Source organism: Zingiber officinale, chromosome 6B (genome assembly GCF_018446385.1).
Source record: "Zingiber officinale cultivar Zhangliang chromosome 6B, Zo_v1.1, whole genome shotgun sequence".
In the NCBI taxonomy this organism is placed as follows: Eukaryota; Viridiplantae; Streptophyta; class Magnoliopsida; order Zingiberales; family Zingiberaceae; genus Zingiber; species Zingiber officinale.
In genome coordinates this window covers 104,394,254-104,411,098 of record NC_055996.1, presented here as the reverse complement: position 1 = coordinate 104,411,098, position 16,845 = coordinate 104,394,254, and the positions used below count along the sequence as shown (strand labels likewise).

The window sequence follows — 16,845 nt, the reverse complement described above, 5'->3', positions numbered from 1 at the left end:
TGTTTTTGTGGCGCATATAGGTAACGAAATAATTGTTTTTCCATGTGGTTTCGGAATTTCTGCTCCATGGATAATTGAAATTGTTAAAATTATACTCACCATGTCCTGAAAATATGATCAGATGCTCCAGAATCAATTATCCATTGAGCAGAAATTCCGAAACCACATGGAAAGGCAATTATTTCGTTACCTGTATGCGCCACAGAAACATTAGGAGTATTGGATGATGAGTTTGAAGTTAACAGTGCTAGAAGTTGCTCCAGATGCTCTTTTGTGATGGCGCTGGTAGTAGTCATTGCCTCATTCGTAGTGGGAAAGATACGTTCATTTTTCTCACCTGATTTACTTTTAAAGTTGGCAGGTTTGCCATGAATTTTCCAGCAGGTTTCTCGGGTGTGACGTGGCTTGTTGCAAAAGTCGCACCACAGAACTGACTTTTCTTCTGGTTTACGTAGATTGGCAGTGCCTCTGCGTATGTTTGAGCCTGTAGAGGTAAGGGCTGAACCTTCAATGATAGTCGTAGGTTCTTTTTTGCCAAGCATAACATTCCTCCGGCTCTCCTCCCTTCTAACTTTGGAGAAGACTTCACTGAGGGATGGTAGTGGTCTCCTACCAATGATTTTTCCTCTTACCTCATCGAACTCAACATTGAGGCCAGTCAAAAATTTGAAGATACGACTGTCTTCCACTGTTTTCTTGTGGTACTGTCCATCTTCAACATTCTTCCACTCATATGCATAAAAAAGATCAAGGTCCTGTCAGATCCTCTTCAAGGAGTTGAAATACTTGGTGACTGGTTCTTCTCCTTGCCGCAATTCACCAAGTTTGAGAGTCAACTCAAAGATTTGGGACTGATTCCCCAAATCAGAGTACATCTGATTTATGTTTTCCCATAATTAATATGTCGTAGGGAAACACATATAATTTGCGTCAATCTCCTCTTCCATGGAATTTACAAGTCATGTCATTACCATGGAATTTTCGGCATCCCATGTAGCATACATTGGGTCTTTTTCCGATGGAGTTTTCTTTTCACCCGTTAAATAGTCCATCATTCCTCGCCCCCGAATATACATCTTCACTGATTGCGATCATCGTAAGAAGTTGTCGTCGTTCAGCTTGATGGTGGTTATCTGGGCGGGATGTGAGGAGGACTGAGGAATTGTGGTGGATTCGCTGGAGTGTTCAGACATGAATTTGGCTTAATAAATTTTTGGACAGGGAATGATGGTTCTGATACCAACTTGAAAGAGATGACTTGAGGGCACTTGAAAGAGATGACTTGAGGGCGTAATGATCTCTCCTATTGAGATTGTATTTATAATAATTTACAATATAATTACAGCTCAATGATTTACCGCAATTAAAAATAATTAAAGCTAATTAAAACTAATTAATGCTAATTAAAGCTAATTAAAGCTTGCTAAGAATAATTAAGATAGCTAGTTAGCATAATTTATGCCTTAGAGCTTTTCTAAATAATCTATATTCTCGAGAGAATATTTAAGAGGATTATAATAATTTTTCGGCAATTTCGGAGTTAAAAACAATGGACCGAATGTTTCATAATCAATCTCATGCATATTTTTCGGCCCACTATAATCATCCGACATTTACTTTTTTTCTATATTGATCCAGGGAGTATTGAAAAATCACCTTTCTACCTCATAATCAATCTCGAGCATAAAAAATAAAATAAAATATAAAAATATAAATCTCACATTAGGAGATTAAATAATTGTTAGTAAAATAAAACAGATCGTTGAATCGTGATGGATATGTTTATTTTATCATGAACAAAATAATTCTTGATTTTCTTTTTTAACCGTCCGCATTGCCTTCCCTGCCCTCAGTCGCAACGTCGACGGATCCACTTCGAGAAGTCTAACGGCATCATCACAGACAACTGCCTCATCTTCGAAGAAGAGGACTGCGTCTCCATCGGCGTCGGCACCGCCAACGTCGACATGACGACATCCACACTCTCACCTGGGGCCTCGGTATCTGCATTAGCACCACCACCATCTCTATTTCCGCAACCGCCAACATCATCAACATCTCCATCCGCCACTACCTCATCCGCAAGCTCCGACAGCGGTGTTGTATCAAGACGTGGCAGGGCGGCATCGCTGCTGTGGCAGCGGTCGCCTTCGTCGGCATCCTCAACCGAAGGAATGACGTCCGCATCCTATCATCATTGAACAATACTACTGCCTCGCCGTCGCCTGCGTGACGTACGCCGACATCTCCAAGGGGTGCGTCCCCATGATTACCAGCTGTCAACGTTGTCACGTGGACGTACCTCCTCAAGTGACCAAAACGAATACGTTCGCCCAACGTCCCCGACATATCTTCCGAAAGTGGAGTCCACCATGGACGTGCCTCCTCAAACTCCCACAGATGTGCACCAGCAGATAAATAAAATTATATTTCATTTTTATAAAAAATATTATTTAAGTAAAATTATGTAGGCTCGGGTCTACGTAGAAGTAATTAATTATGTGAACTGATCGGACCGGTTAGTTTGGCTGGACCCAAACCTAGTAAAAATAACTGAGCATTTTTATTAGTTTCTGCATTTCATATTTGTTTCTTATACAGATTGATAAATTATTGTTTAACATGTTTAAATGCAAATTAATGGACCGTCGTGATGAGCGCGGTTCAGCTATTTCCGGCTAAGTTATTCAGCTATAAACATTTCATTTCTCTAGGAGGTTGTCCTCTTATTCTTGTAAATTAATTTATCTAACATATTAAATTTATATTATATTAATTTTTTAATTAAAAACATGTAACTAAGCTTAGTTTAGGAATGTCCAGCCCTATTATTATCTGCCTATTTATTGTTCAATTCAAGAATATACAAGTAAATGAAGAAAATACTCGTGACATCTGAAGCAAATGAATTAGAAATTTATTATTATAAATTAATTCCTTAAAAATAAATTATTTTTAAATTGAAAACAAATAATTTTGACTCCCTTTAATTCGAAAATGGAATCATTTAATTTCTTGTCCAAAAAGAATCAATTCGTTTATGAAACAGGCGTCATTTATGCATTGTTTTGAGTCTTTTGACTATAATCATTGGACCTGCAATTGCATGCATAATGCAAAAAAATACATCAATTGACCTTTTTTTATGGCATCTCATTATTCTTCCTTTTGCCTGGTTACTGAACCGATTGGGTGTATAAATTTGCATTAAAGCAAGCGGAGTCCAACAGCAGAGAAGTAGCGCAGCGAGGGGTGAGTTGAGTCCATTGGAAGGAGCTCTCCAACCATAGACTAAGGCCGGCCCTAGATTTAAAGGACCGGTGCAAAAAATAAGAATCCTTTATATTTATAAAAAAAAATAATAAAAGCAATGCATAGGTTTAAATAGAGAAAAAGTGAAAGGAATATGATATACACTCATTTTAATCAAAGGATAGCTCTCCGTGTATGAATAAGTTTGAATTATATTGAATCTATTGTCAACCGTCTTATCTTACATTACAATAGATGCTTCAGCATCTCAAATCACATGTGATAGCAAAGTCACACGGTGATCAGAAACAAGAACAAAAATCATCCTCACAATTTTCTTACTTGATAGAGCTCCAATCTAGACTTGACGTCCTGCAGTAGCTCATCCACTCTCTCATCTTGAACCAAGTGTGATTGTTTGTATGCCCAAGAGAGCGTGTTGAAAACGTCAACCTTCGCCAGCTCCAAGCTGTCGAACACATGTTTAGCGATGTAACAAAAAAGAATCAGAGCTTCAAGATGCATCTGCTCGTCGTGGTAGACTAGCCGGACAAGGTGCCTCAACTACTTCGTTGGAATCAATTATGGCCTGGGAATGGCTGACATGCTGATAGACTGATAGTTCTCAGTGCACGCGAACTTGGTTAGTGCCACCACCACTTCTCTCAACACCACCACTGCCTTGTCGTCCAGCAGGCGAACCAACGGACCTATGATCCTCTTCTCCGTTGCTCAGAATGTCCGTGACAAGTAGCCCAGAGTTGTGACACTAGCAATGAGTAGGTCAACGAACTCCCCCTTGACCACAATTTGGAGGAACTGCTCGATGATGGCTGATGTTGGCGAATTCAACTTGAACGCGGACCGTCGGAGATCGTCATTGTGCTTGGTCGTGCAGACTATTTCCATTAGCACCATAGCGGAATTATATTGAACGTCTCTTGTGCCTTTCTTGAGGAGCACGACGAAGCAGATGACGAAGCAGAGGAGGGCTCGGGATTCAATGATGCTCTTGCAGATGTCGATGTTGCCCTTGGTTAGTTGCACAGGGCCTTGGTTGCCATGGTCTTCAGGTAAGCCTTGGGACTTGGATCCTCCATTTCCCTGGCTGATTGTCGAATGTTGACAAAGAATGTTGTTGTGGTTTCCAGGGGAACGATGTGTTGCTGCTGCTTTGGTTATGGGCATCTTTGTCGATCTTGGCTAAGGCGACGGTAGACGATTGTGTGGAATTGATTGGTCTTCGATTGGCCTCTTTGGGGATGCCAGAGGGGGGCCATCTCCGGGCCATCAACGAGGGTGGAAGGGGAGGTAGCAGCGAACTTGTTGATGAGCACGATGGAGTGGACAGATAGGGTCTTGGAAGGCACAAAGTACTTTCTGTGCTCTTCGACGGTCTTGAAGGCGAGATGGCTACGAGGAGGTGAACGATGTTGCCAAGGTGAAAACATCCTGGCACTTGGGATTGTTGGCAGCGACTTTGGCGACGACGGAGGTGGGGCCCTGTGCTAGGGTCGGCTCTGCCATAAACATTTATTCCACTTCGTTCCGCATGCAATTCAATAGCTATGTAAGTTTCACACGTACTCGAGATCAAAGGTAAAATCTTAATTGCACTCCACTGGATTGTGCATTCTGATTACTATTTCTTTCGATGAATTCAGCGACAAGAAGATGAAGAAGGACTCTGAGCTTTGCATAGGATGATATTTTAAGGGAGCCCGATAAGGTGCACGACGAGGGGAAATGACCCCTCATCAACAAGAACTCGGCCCTGTCTCGATTGGGGAAGAGTTTCCGGTTGCACTGGCTGAATCAGCTCAGGTCAGATTGAAGAAAAGCTCCATTACGATCGAAGAAGAAAAATTGCTCATCAATTTGCAAGAGGTGAAATTCATCACCAACCGACCGCTCCACACTATTGGGAGATAATAAATCAGAAAATCAAAATACGTCATCATATGGGAGGGTAATTCCTCAATTTTATTAAGATTCGACTCTTGTTCAATTCTACAAACATGTCATGTTATAATCAACTCGACTATGCCCTGGGGTGAAACATTGCTTATCAAGTAGTAAAAGGCATTCGTCCGCCCCAATATCCCTGTCAATCCGTCCTTAAGTCAACACGGAGGAGGTAAATTACGAGTGACTATTAGTCATTAGTGTAGGTGGTCAAAGCATGGGGGAAGGCATACTCAGACATATCGAGTTTTGACCCCAAAACCTCATTTGACAACATCTCATGTCTCAACCATCGCACTGCCCTAAGGGGGCAAAAAATTGATAAATTATTTTTCATGTTTTATGAGTCTAATAAGCTATTAATGGATGTCTTTTTTTGTAGCCGCACTGATGATGAGTTGAAGAAATTTTGGAACAAGTGAATAAGGAGATTCGTATGACATGGATTGCCCGTTTATCTAGTGAATGGTGGTTCTTCTCAAACTTCAGATCAAATATAAATTGATAAATTGCTACTGTTGGATGTCTCTATGCGCAAACTTAACTTCTATCACTGCGTAACAGTTTCCTTATACTTCATTTTCCATTGATGGTAAATTGGTAATGTCTGTTTTTTATTGACAAGTAATTTAACTTTCTTAATGGACAAGTAATTTAAGTTTCTTCACTGAAATAGTTTGGAGAAATACCAAGGAGAATGAGAGTAGACCTGACTACAGTTCAGAACCGACGGTTTGGAATCGTCGATTCAACGGTTCCAAGCAGGTCGACCCTTAACCTTAACCACCCAAGAAGGTTACGGTTCACGATTAGGAACCATTGGTTCACGGTTCGTCACGATTCAAGATTATTATGTTAAAAAATTATAAATTAAAAATTAAAAATTAAACATTAAAAATTACAAATTACAAATTACAAATTAAAATTTATTAGAAAAAGGGTTTGCACTTATTTAAGTTGTCTACGTATCCCCTTAGGGGAATCAAAGCCTATATAATTCGTTTACATTATCACTCACTTCCATTTCCCATTTCTGTCGTATTCGTTCTTTCAGTATCAAAATCTTCAATTTCATCATCTGAAAGTTGCATTCCTTGCATTCTTTTCTCCGCTCTGGTCCAATCGTTTAGTAATGCTTAGGCTTCCAATGAGTCGGGAGACAAAGTTGATCGTCGTTCATCTAATATGTTGTCGCCACCACTGAACGTCTGCTCCACAGCAACAGTTGACACTGGACAAGCTAAAATTTCTTTGGTGATCACGGAGAGGACGGGAAAGCTTTGAGCCTTCTGTGACCACCGCTTTGAGTTATCAAAATTTTCAGTATCTGCTTCATTAAAATCAAAATAAGTCATAAAATAATTCTTAAGTTTCTGCGTGGAACTTGAGGATCCTCGTGGACATTCTATCTGTTCTTTTAATAAAAGTTATACTTTTCTAAGTTTTAAATTACTACTGGTAGTTTGTTGTAATTTAGAAATATTAATTTGTATTCCATATTTTACATAATATTGATTATAAATATCATATAAATAAATTCTAATATTATATATAATATTAACTAGATCAGGAGAAGAAAAATCTGTAATTAGAATTAAAGCATCGTAATATAAGTTAACATTTCTTATAAAATTCTAATTTAAATCTAGGATCTAAGCAAATGTAATTAAATAAATTTTAGGAATAAAATAAAAATATTTTCCCCATTTAGTTTTCATAGATAAGATGCAAAGAGATAAAGATTCATTATTAATATGTTCATTTAAAGCTAATACTATATTAAAAAAATCTAAAACTAATTGAGCAGTGGAATAATATAATAAACACCGAAAAGTTATTCGGTTGCATCATTAAATACTTTAAAAATTTCACAAAAATTCTATTGTTATGAAAATAAATATATATTAGTATTAGTATTTTGTGTACAAAAAATGAACATAATGATTTTTCATATTGAAATGAATCTTGTAATAATTGGTATGTTAAATTCCAACGTGGTGATACATCACGTGGAAATTTTGTATGTCTCATTTTATTAGTTTTACAAAATCTACGTCATTGTTTCATTATAGATGGATGAGACTATAAATAAAAAATTGCAATTCTAATTGGTTTAATATAACTTTCTAAAATTTTTAAACCATCTTGAACACATAAATTTAAAACATGACATACATAACGAATATGAAAAAATAAACCTCTAATAATAGGTTGACAAACAAATTTTAGATCATCTATACAAGTGGTATTGGAACTAGCATTATCTAATGATATTGAAAATATTTTATGAGTTAAGTCATATTTTTCTAAAATTAAACATAATAATTGTGCAATGTTATGATCATTATGTAATTAATCAAAAACTCTATAAGCTAACAATATTTTTTGGAGCTTCCAAGAGTTATCGATTCAATGACAAGTCACACCCATATACGAATGTGTTTGCCAATGATCACTCTAAATATCGAAACATAAAGAAACTTTATTATCTAATTTACTAAATTCATCAATTAAATTCTTTTTTACTTGTTTTATTAATTTTTTAATTGTATGAGTAAGTGTAGTTATAGAAACACATTTAGCATGTGGATTAAGAAATTCTTTACAAAAATATTCAAATATGCATTTAGATCTAAAACTAAAAAAAATGTTATACGAAAACAAATTTAGCTAACGATTATCTTAATTTATTATTCGAATATAAAAATAAATCGAAATCGGTACTACCGCTAGTTGAAGAAAAATCTTGATAATTGTGTTTGAGAACAGTCGAGTTCAAATTCTGTCAGGTGCTTCGCCAGTTTGGAATTTGTAGGAATTATTGTAGTGTTTACATTTTGCACGTATTTCTCTCGACGGAAGAGTGACATTCTTAAAATGTTTAATGAAAATAGAAGACTTTAAAGGAGGAAGTTTCCGAACCTTAGAAGTAATTACATTAGTACTTTTTTGTGTTTCGAGTATTGGATTCGAAAGATGCTCGATCTCATCATCGATGGATTGAATGTTGGGGTCCTCCTCCCGCGAATTCATTATTTTCTTTCCTTTCCGAGGTCGAGATGACACACCTCCGCGCTCTTCTTCCATTGTAATTGAAAATTGAAAAGTCCTAGTACAACAAGATCGTAAATTGACATGTTTGATGACTACTTCTTGCTGTTTTGGCTTACAGTTTCTCTTTTTCTATGCTCCATGCTTACAATTCTCTTTTTCTATGCTCCATCTCTACCGTGGATGACCATTTTTTTCACTTTAAACTAACAATTATATCTTATACCGATCAACTCAGGGTAGAATTAATTAATTTTAACATCTCTATTAATTTGTTCCTAGGTAAATAGGTGAATACGGGGGAGATAAATCACAGATGACTATTAACCATTAATATAATAACCAATGCATAAAACATACTTGAATATACTAAATTTCAATCTCATAACTCAATATGATAATACCATATTAATTTTATTAAAAAATAAATTCATTATCTCAACGACCCTTTTAATATCGATCTTATGGATATAGAAAAAGATCTCACAACCCAAAATGATAATATCATATTAATTTTATTAAAAAAATAAATTAATTATCTTAATGATCCTTTTAATACCGATCTCGATATAAAAAGTTAAATATGAGTGGTATTTTACAACACTTTACTCATTTGAGTTCGAGTCCGTTATTTTGTTCTTCTATTTAGTTTTATAGACTCTTATTATTATTATTATTAAAACCTAAATCTAAATTTTTTTCATTAGCTCCTAATTATTTTATATATTATTATTACGTGTCTAGAAAATGTCTATGTGGAAGCAATTCGCACTCCGCCTCTATAAAACCCTTGTTGACGCTTCAAAACCCTAGCAATCGAGGGCTCGCTTGCGCCACCGGGTTCCTCTTACTCGTCTTCTTCCCTTACGAGGTGAGCGATCTGACTAGAATTTAGGGCTTGTGTTGTTCAAACTTCTCTGATTCACTTCGCTTTGGCCGATGCTGTGTTTGTGTAGTTTTAAATATTAACTCTTTTTTTTTTAAAAAAAAAATCTTTTCCTGTCCAGTTTTGGCTGGAGGTTTATTTTATGCGAAGAACGTTGTTATGATACACTAGATTGTGCCGGCGGTTTTAGTTGTTCTACCTGCAAATTTCTATCTTTGATAATGACGGCCATGGGTCTGCTAGCGATCAGATCGATTCCGTAGAAATTTAGTATGCATAGCTATGCTTTTCTGATATATGCATTCCCTTCTTTTGAAGTGGTTGATATTTTATCCCTTTTTTTAATTTTAAAGATACCCATTTGCCACTTCTAGCGAGTTCTAGTACAACAAGATCGTAAATTGACATGTCTGATGGCTGCTTCCTGCTGTTTTGGCTTACAGTTTCTCTTTTTCTAAGCATCTGAGATGGGCAAGTCAAGCAAGAAAACCAATGTTGAGGTAATGTGAAAGTTTGAACTCAGTTATTGAAGAAAATGTGTCAACATACTAATTGAGCACTGATGTACTCCAGGTTGCACCAGCCGTTCCAGCGGTATCTGCAAAGCCTGGTAAAAAAGGTTCGACCTTTATTTCAATTGTATGGGTATAAATTGCTCCCGCATTTTATTACATTATATTATTCAGAAATCTCGATTGATTGTTTCATTATCCAGGCAAGAGGGATGCTGAAGTGACCTTAGAGAAAGAAGGAAGTGCAAAGAAGCAGAAGAAAGAAATTGAGAATGCTGTTCCAAAGGGGGACATCAGGAACCTTAAGAAGGCTCTTAAGAATGCCCCATTGAAAAAGAAACCAGAAACAAGCAGTTCAGAAGATGATTCCTCATCTGACTCTGAAGAAGTGCGTAACCTTGCTTATTGTTTTTTTTTTCTCTCATAAAAAATCTAGCTGGTTTAACTTAATACAATGATAGCTTGCTGGTGATTATTTTCTTTATTTCTTATTGCTGCTTTAACTAATATTGATTAACATTACTGTAATGCCCAATGAGTTAACCAATATGAATGCTTTAACTACTCATTCTATTTTTTTCCCCTTGTAGTCTTTATTAAAATTCATTCCAACTCACTGGCAGAAACAATCAAGTACCTACCTTCTGAAAATAAGAAACTTGATGTTGCAGGTTAAAGTTCCTCCAAAGAAGCAGAGTAAATTGGCAAAATCTCTGAAAAAAAAGTCAAGTAGTAGTGAAGAATCTTCTTCGGATGATGTAAAGTTTGACAAACATAACACTGGCCGTTTCATAGCTTAATCTCTTCCTCACAATTGTTTCTCTCACTGTCATGCTGGCAATGAGAATGTAATTTTTTAAAAAAAATTTGTGTAGGAACCTGTGAAGACAGTTCCCGCTTCAGATAAAAAAGCTGCAGTTGCCACTAAGAATGGTTCGTTTGCTGCTGTAACCAAAAAAGGAAAAGAAAGCAGCAGCTCTGAAAGTGATTCTGATGAGGATGAAGTGAGTTTCTACTGTGACATAGTTCTTAAGTTGTTTGAATTCAACCATTGATGCATTTATGCTAGTAATCCTACACTTTAATTTAGCTTAGTCATGGTAGGTTCAAGAATTCTCGTCAATTGTCATCAAAGTGCAATTCAAATTTTTACAGATGGCTCTTGAGTTAATTTTGACAGCTATAATCTAGTGTGATTGTTGTCCTTTTTATTAGTTAGAATAAAAAAGATTTCAATATATTGGTTGAAAAGCTAATATAGTGATATTGAAGTTGGTTTATTTTCCTATATTAAAGTTTTATTTCCATCTGTCTTTGGTTGATTTTGTCATGACATTGTTATTTGAAGCAGATTGTCTTTTTTAAAGCTATAATTCAGTTTGATAGTCAAGTATGTTTTATTTACAAAAATTTATTGATGCCCTTCCATCATAAATTCAATTATTGTGTGTGTGTGTGTGTGTTAGACCTGAATAAGTAGACTTAGTTCAATTTTCTTGGTACACTAGTTTTTTTAATGGTAATCCAGGTATCCAGCTCTTTGTACGCTAGTTTATTATTGATACCTATAGATGTATCTTTTAACAGTTAAATTTAAAGGTTGATACAGACAATAAAAGATCCTCTACAGGGTATCTGTATGAGAGCATAGTAGAGTATGTATAAGAAGCATAGTAGATCCATAACTTGCAAGTAACTTGTCGTTCATGGTTTTGCAATTTTAAAGCATCTGACAAGGAAAAATTACCTATTTGTGATATTTCTTTGCAGTATTGTGTAATGCAAATATTTAACAAAAGATCATTTAGTCGTAATTTGATATTTTGTTGCTTCTTCTCATCTAGTGGTAAAAACATTTTATTGGCCTTTGATTTTAGAAACCTATATATATTATAGTCTCGGATAGTATTTGTCAGCCGTCTAATGCAATTTTTAATTTTGAAGGATGACTCTGATGAGAGTGATGTTGCGCCACAACTGAAGAAGTCGAAAATTATGGTAATTGTCATCTTTTGTTTGGCTGCTAGATCCTGTGTGCAACCTTGCTGAGTTGAATGTGAATGTCGTGCCTCTATTTTTTTTGGTTTTGTTTGATGTTTGAAGTTTGTGTATTTCATTTACATTCTTGTGGATCTTGATACCCTTTCTCATTTAGGATTCTGTCCCATCTGCAAAAACCAAACCTGTTGCTAAGATTGTCAAAAAAGAGAGCAGCAGTAGTGAGGAAGATGAGGATGATAGCTCTGAAGAAAGTTCAGATGATGAACCTTCAAAACAGCAACAAGCTAAGAAGGTAAATCTAGACTTCCTGTCTTTTTAGCCAAGTATGTTGTCAACAAGCTAAGAAAATCATGTATGCTCTCAAAAGTTATGGTAAGTGTTATCTTTTGTTTAACTGCTAGATTCTGTGTACAACTTTGCTGAGTTGAGTATGCACATTGTGTTCCTTTGCTTTTTTGTTTTGGTTTTGTATGATGATTGAAGTTTGCGTATTCCATTTACATTCTTGTGGATCTTGATACCTTTTCTCCTTTAGGATTCTGTCCCATCTTCAAAAACTAAACCTGTTACTAAGATTGTCAAAAAAGAGAGCAGCAGTAGTGAGGAAGATGAGGATGATAGCTCTGAAGAAAGTTCAGATGATGAACCTTCAAAACAGCAACAAGCTAAGAAGGTAACTCTAGATTTCCTATCTTTTCAGCCAAGTACGTTGTCAACAAGCTAAGAAAATTATGTATGCTGTCAAAAGTTATGGTAAGTGGTATCTTTTGTTTAACTGCTAGATTCTGTGTACAACTTTGCTGAGTTGAGTATGCACATTGTGTTCCTTTCCGTTTTTGTTTTGGTTTTGTTTGATGATTGAAGTTTGTGTATTTCATTTACATTCTTGTGGATCTTGATACCCTTTCTCATTTAGGATTCTGTCCCATCTGCAAAAACCAAACCTGTTGCTAAGATTGTCAAAAAAGAGAGCAGCAGTAGTGAGGAAGATGAGGATGATAGCTCTGAAGAAAGTTCAGATGATGAACCTTCAAAACAACAACAAGCTAAGAAGGTAAATCTAGACTTCCTGTCTTTTCAGCCAAGTATGTTGTCAACAAGCTAAGAAAATCATGTATGCTGTCAAAAGTTATGGTAAGTGTTATCTTTTGTTTAACTGCTAGATTCTGTGTACAACTTTGCTGAGTTGAGTATGCACATTGTGTTCCTTTGTTTTTTTTTTGGTTTTTTTATGATTGAAGGTTGTGTATATCATTTACATTCTTGTGGATCTTGATTCTTTTTCTCCTTTAGGACTCTGTCTCATCTTCAAAAACTAAGCCTGTCGCTAAGACTGTCAAAAAAGAGAGCAGCAGTAGTGAGGAAGATGAGGATGATAGCGCTGAAGAAAGTTCAGATGATGAACCTTCAAAACAGCAACAAATTAAGAAGGTAACTCCTATCTTTTCAGTCATGTGTTGTTAACAAGCTAAGAAAATAATTCTAGGTTTCCTATTTCTTTAATTATATATTTTCAGTTATCTAAGTTTTGACATCTTATCAAGTTGTGTATCATATGGTTAATACTTTCTTCTTTTGTTGCTAGGTGATTCAAGCATCTAAAAAGAGCAATAGCTCTGACTCATCTGAGGAATCTTCTGATGAGGAAAGTGAAGATGAGGAGCCACTTAAGACTCCGAAGAAGGTATTTTTAAGTAGTAGATACATGCATAAGCATATATGCACCCTTTGCTTAAATGGCAAATATGTGACTGTCTTCACTTATAGGATATTACAAGTTTACAACTACCTATTAAATGGTTCACATATGGCAATCTTAGAGCACATGTGCGAAAGATGGCCAGATGATCAATAGTGTGGAACTACTTTGCGCATCCCAATGGTGATTGGTGCTTAGATATGTTAGTAGTGCATTAGAATTGGGATTGCAGGCATGATCTAGTACTTATGAACTTAGTTTGTGTTTTTGAGAAATCATTTCATAAAGCAAAGTTTTCTTTGCCTCAAGGAAAATCAAACTAGGTAACCTCTCTTATAACATTTTTTTCCTGTGCCTTTTTCTTATATGTTAGTTCCCTTCCCTCACAGGAAGCACTGCCTAGATGACTCATCTTTTTTTTTATCGCATCATTTGTTTTTTTTTGCATAGCTGACCTCACCTAATGGGATAAGGTTTGATTGTTGTTTTATTTGAAATTTATTTTGCACCATATAAATATACTATTTTGGAGCAAATTCACAATCCGTCCTAGAGTTGGATTTTTCTCCTTCAATTCCGGTTCAATTCAGGCCATCTAGTTTGAATTGTTTGTGATCTATTTGATCTTTGCACAGTGATAAGTTACCTTGGTAAGTTCATATTGCTTTCCTTTATTTGAAATCAAGGAATTTCTGATATGTCCAAAGTTGTGGGTCCTGAAAATTTAACTAAAGGAGAATCAAGAAGGCAAGTGTTTTAACCCTGTTTACATTCAACTCTACTAATTTTATGAGCACTCATCTTGATTTGATACCCTAGGATGAATTTCAAGTTCTGCCATGATCCTAAAACACCCTGGATTCCAACTTTAGGGTTTGAAAATCTCTGATTGACTGGTATCATCAATATAAACGCTTAAATTTTGGTCATCCATATTGCTGTGATTAATAGCAAGGTTATGCTTGACACAACAGTTATCACTAACTGTGATCTGCATGTTTTGGTGTTTTGGGGATCTGCTTAGTTGTTTTTATGAGATGGTGTTGTTGCTAATGCAGGATAATGATGTTGAGATGAAGGATGCTAGTGTGGTTAGTGCTGAAAAACAAACTGCCACGAAGTCTGAAAAGAAAACGGTATCATCCTCTTTTTTGTTTTATGCATGCTTGTGGACAATTTTAGTTCGTTTTCTGTTCATATAGTCCGGGCAAACTGATTTTTCTTTTCTTTATTATCTTATAATTGTTACAACTCAGAATCAAGCACCTGGATCTCGAACACTATTCATTGGAAACTTGTCCTATGATGTTGGACAGGATGATGTGTACGTATAACTTAATATGAAATTTACTATGATGCTTGTATATTATATTATATATAAAGCTTTGTGATGTAATATTTTGATTTTCTTTCTTTCAGGGCTGAATTCTTCAAGACAGCAGGGGAAGTTGTTGATGTGCGTCTGGCTACAGCAGAAGATGGAAGCTTCAAGGGATTTGGCCATGTTGAATTTGCTACTGAGGAAGATGCTAAGAAGGTTTATCATCTTTTAATTGCTTAATCCAATTCAGTCATCAGCTTCTTTTTGGACCTTTTGTCTCTATTAGAATTTAACCATTGCAAGTGTTCCTTCAAATTGTGCAGCCACATAACAGTGATTCAATTGTTTTATAGGGTTCATTTGTCTTTTCTTTCCTTCTGTAGGCACTTGAATTGAATGGCAATGAATTATTTGGTCGTGGTGTTAGACTTGATGTGGCCCGTGAAAGAGGTTCCTATACCCCTCAGAGTGGGTAAGTTCTCAACTAAAGCTGGTTAAGGCTGCAAGGGGAAAGACATTCTAATTTGAATGTTTTTTTTTTCGGTGTCATCATATTTGCTCATAAAAAAAAACAATTTCAAATTGGTTTATCTAGAACTTTTTTTGTTTATAATATTTCAAAGGATGCACATCTATTCTTTTGCAGCAAGGATAACTACCAAAAGGGAAGCAAAGGTCAGAGTCAAACCATATTCGTGAAAGGCTTCGATAGATCACTTGAAGAGGATCAGGTATATTATTGTATTTCAATGCATCTTGTATTCTCCCCTCAACCGCTGTTAAACACTCACGCTCAGCATTTGTACAGGTTAGGAGCTCTCTCGAGGAGCATTTTGGTTCATGTGGAGATATTACTCGAATCTCTGTTCCCAAGGATTATGAAACTGGAGCTCCCAAAGGGTCTGTTCCTTTTAATCCATCTTGTTTCGATTTGCATAGCAATATGAAGCTTGAACATATATTTGAGTTATGAAACTCTTTTATTTTCTTGATACTTGCATGTTTTGTGTCAGGATTGCATACATAGACTTTAAGGATCAAGAAAGCTTCAACAAGGCGTATGAGCTCAATGGTTCTGATCTTGGAGGATACTCATTAACTGTGGATGAGGCGAAGCCAAGAACTGATAATCGTGATGGTGGCTGGAGCGGTGGCAGGGATGGTGGAGGTAGAAGTGGTGGGAGATTTGGTGGAAGAGATGGTGGCAGACGTGGTGGAAGGGGTGACCGTGGCAGGGGACGTGACTTTGGCGGCAGGGGCCGAGGCCGTGGCCGTGGCGGTGCACCATTCAGGCCGCAAAGTGCTGGGACAGCTAGTACAGGTTCGATTACAAGTATAATCACTTTGGATCATCTCATGCAGTTGTGTCCATTTTTGATAAATTCAACATTTTGCAGGGAAGAAGACCACTTTCGGGGATGATTAGTTCGATTTGAATCTTCTCTTAAGGTCTCCATTTTATCTTGTGTGCTGTGTTGGAGCAGCTCTTTTTCCTATCGTCGATCCATCTTAGATAAATTTTACGCCCGTATTAAAGCAACATTTGTGCGTTCCATATTTATTTTCTTTGTAGTGTATGAGAGGTATTGAAACTAGTTCCTGACTCAAGAGTTTATGACTGATAAATTTTATCATATGTTATTTATGATCTTATTTTTTTTATTTTTCTTTGGGTGTAATCGAGTCGACTCTTGAATGTTTGAGCTTGACTCGTTTATAATCAAGTCGAGCTCGAGTTTTATTTAATGAATATATTCATGGCTCATGAGCTTATCCTAATTTTTATTGAGCTTAAATGAGTTTAATAAATATAAATTATAAATTAAATATTTTTAAAAAATTAAATTATATTTAAAAAAATTTATAATATTTTTATTAAAATTTATAATTTTATTTTAATAAATAAATTTAATATATTTGTCTATATTTTTCATAAGTAGAGTGTATTGCGAAGCTTGAGCTTGGTTTGTTTATCTTAATGAGTTTTATTAAACGAGTTAAAATGAGTTTTTATCGAATCGAGCTTTGAATAATTCACGAGCGGTTTAGTTCATTTACATCCCTATGTCTGAGTTGTTCGTATAATAATATCTCGTCGTCCATTCTCTTTAAAAAACGATGTGTTTTTTACCAAAATTTTCATGCCATATTTTAATTT

General features: G+C 35.8%; 1 protein-coding gene across 2 annotated transcripts; it reads left to right on the top strand.

Moving 5' to 3' along the window:
- Positions 1 to 9,017: 9,017 nt before the first annotated feature.
- Positions 9,018 to 16,349, top strand: LOC121988635 (nucleolin 2-like). Of its 2 annotated transcripts, XM_042542166.1 has the most exons (20): positions 9,018 to 9,139; positions 9,598 to 9,654; positions 9,728 to 9,773; positions 9,870 to 10,054; positions 10,338 to 10,424; positions 10,542 to 10,670; positions 11,611 to 11,664; positions 11,822 to 11,959; positions 12,203 to 12,340; positions 12,584 to 12,721; positions 12,961 to 13,098; positions 13,253 to 13,351; positions 14,425 to 14,502; positions 14,623 to 14,690; positions 14,786 to 14,903; positions 15,071 to 15,159; positions 15,334 to 15,418; positions 15,496 to 15,587; positions 15,701 to 16,008; positions 16,085 to 16,349. In XM_042542166.1, exons 2-20 carry the CDS (start codon positions 9,622 to 9,624, stop codon positions 16,111 to 16,113), a joined length of 2,052 nt encoding a protein of 683 aa, XP_042398100.1. In that variant the 5' UTR covers positions 9,018 to 9,139; positions 9,598 to 9,621; the 3' UTR covers positions 16,114 to 16,349. The 2 variants fall into 2 exon arrangements, with proteins under 2 accessions (XP_042398100.1, XP_042398101.1); XM_042542167.1 differs by lacking the exons at positions 12,203 to 12,340; positions 12,584 to 12,721.
- Positions 16,350 to 16,845: the final 496 nt, after the last annotated feature.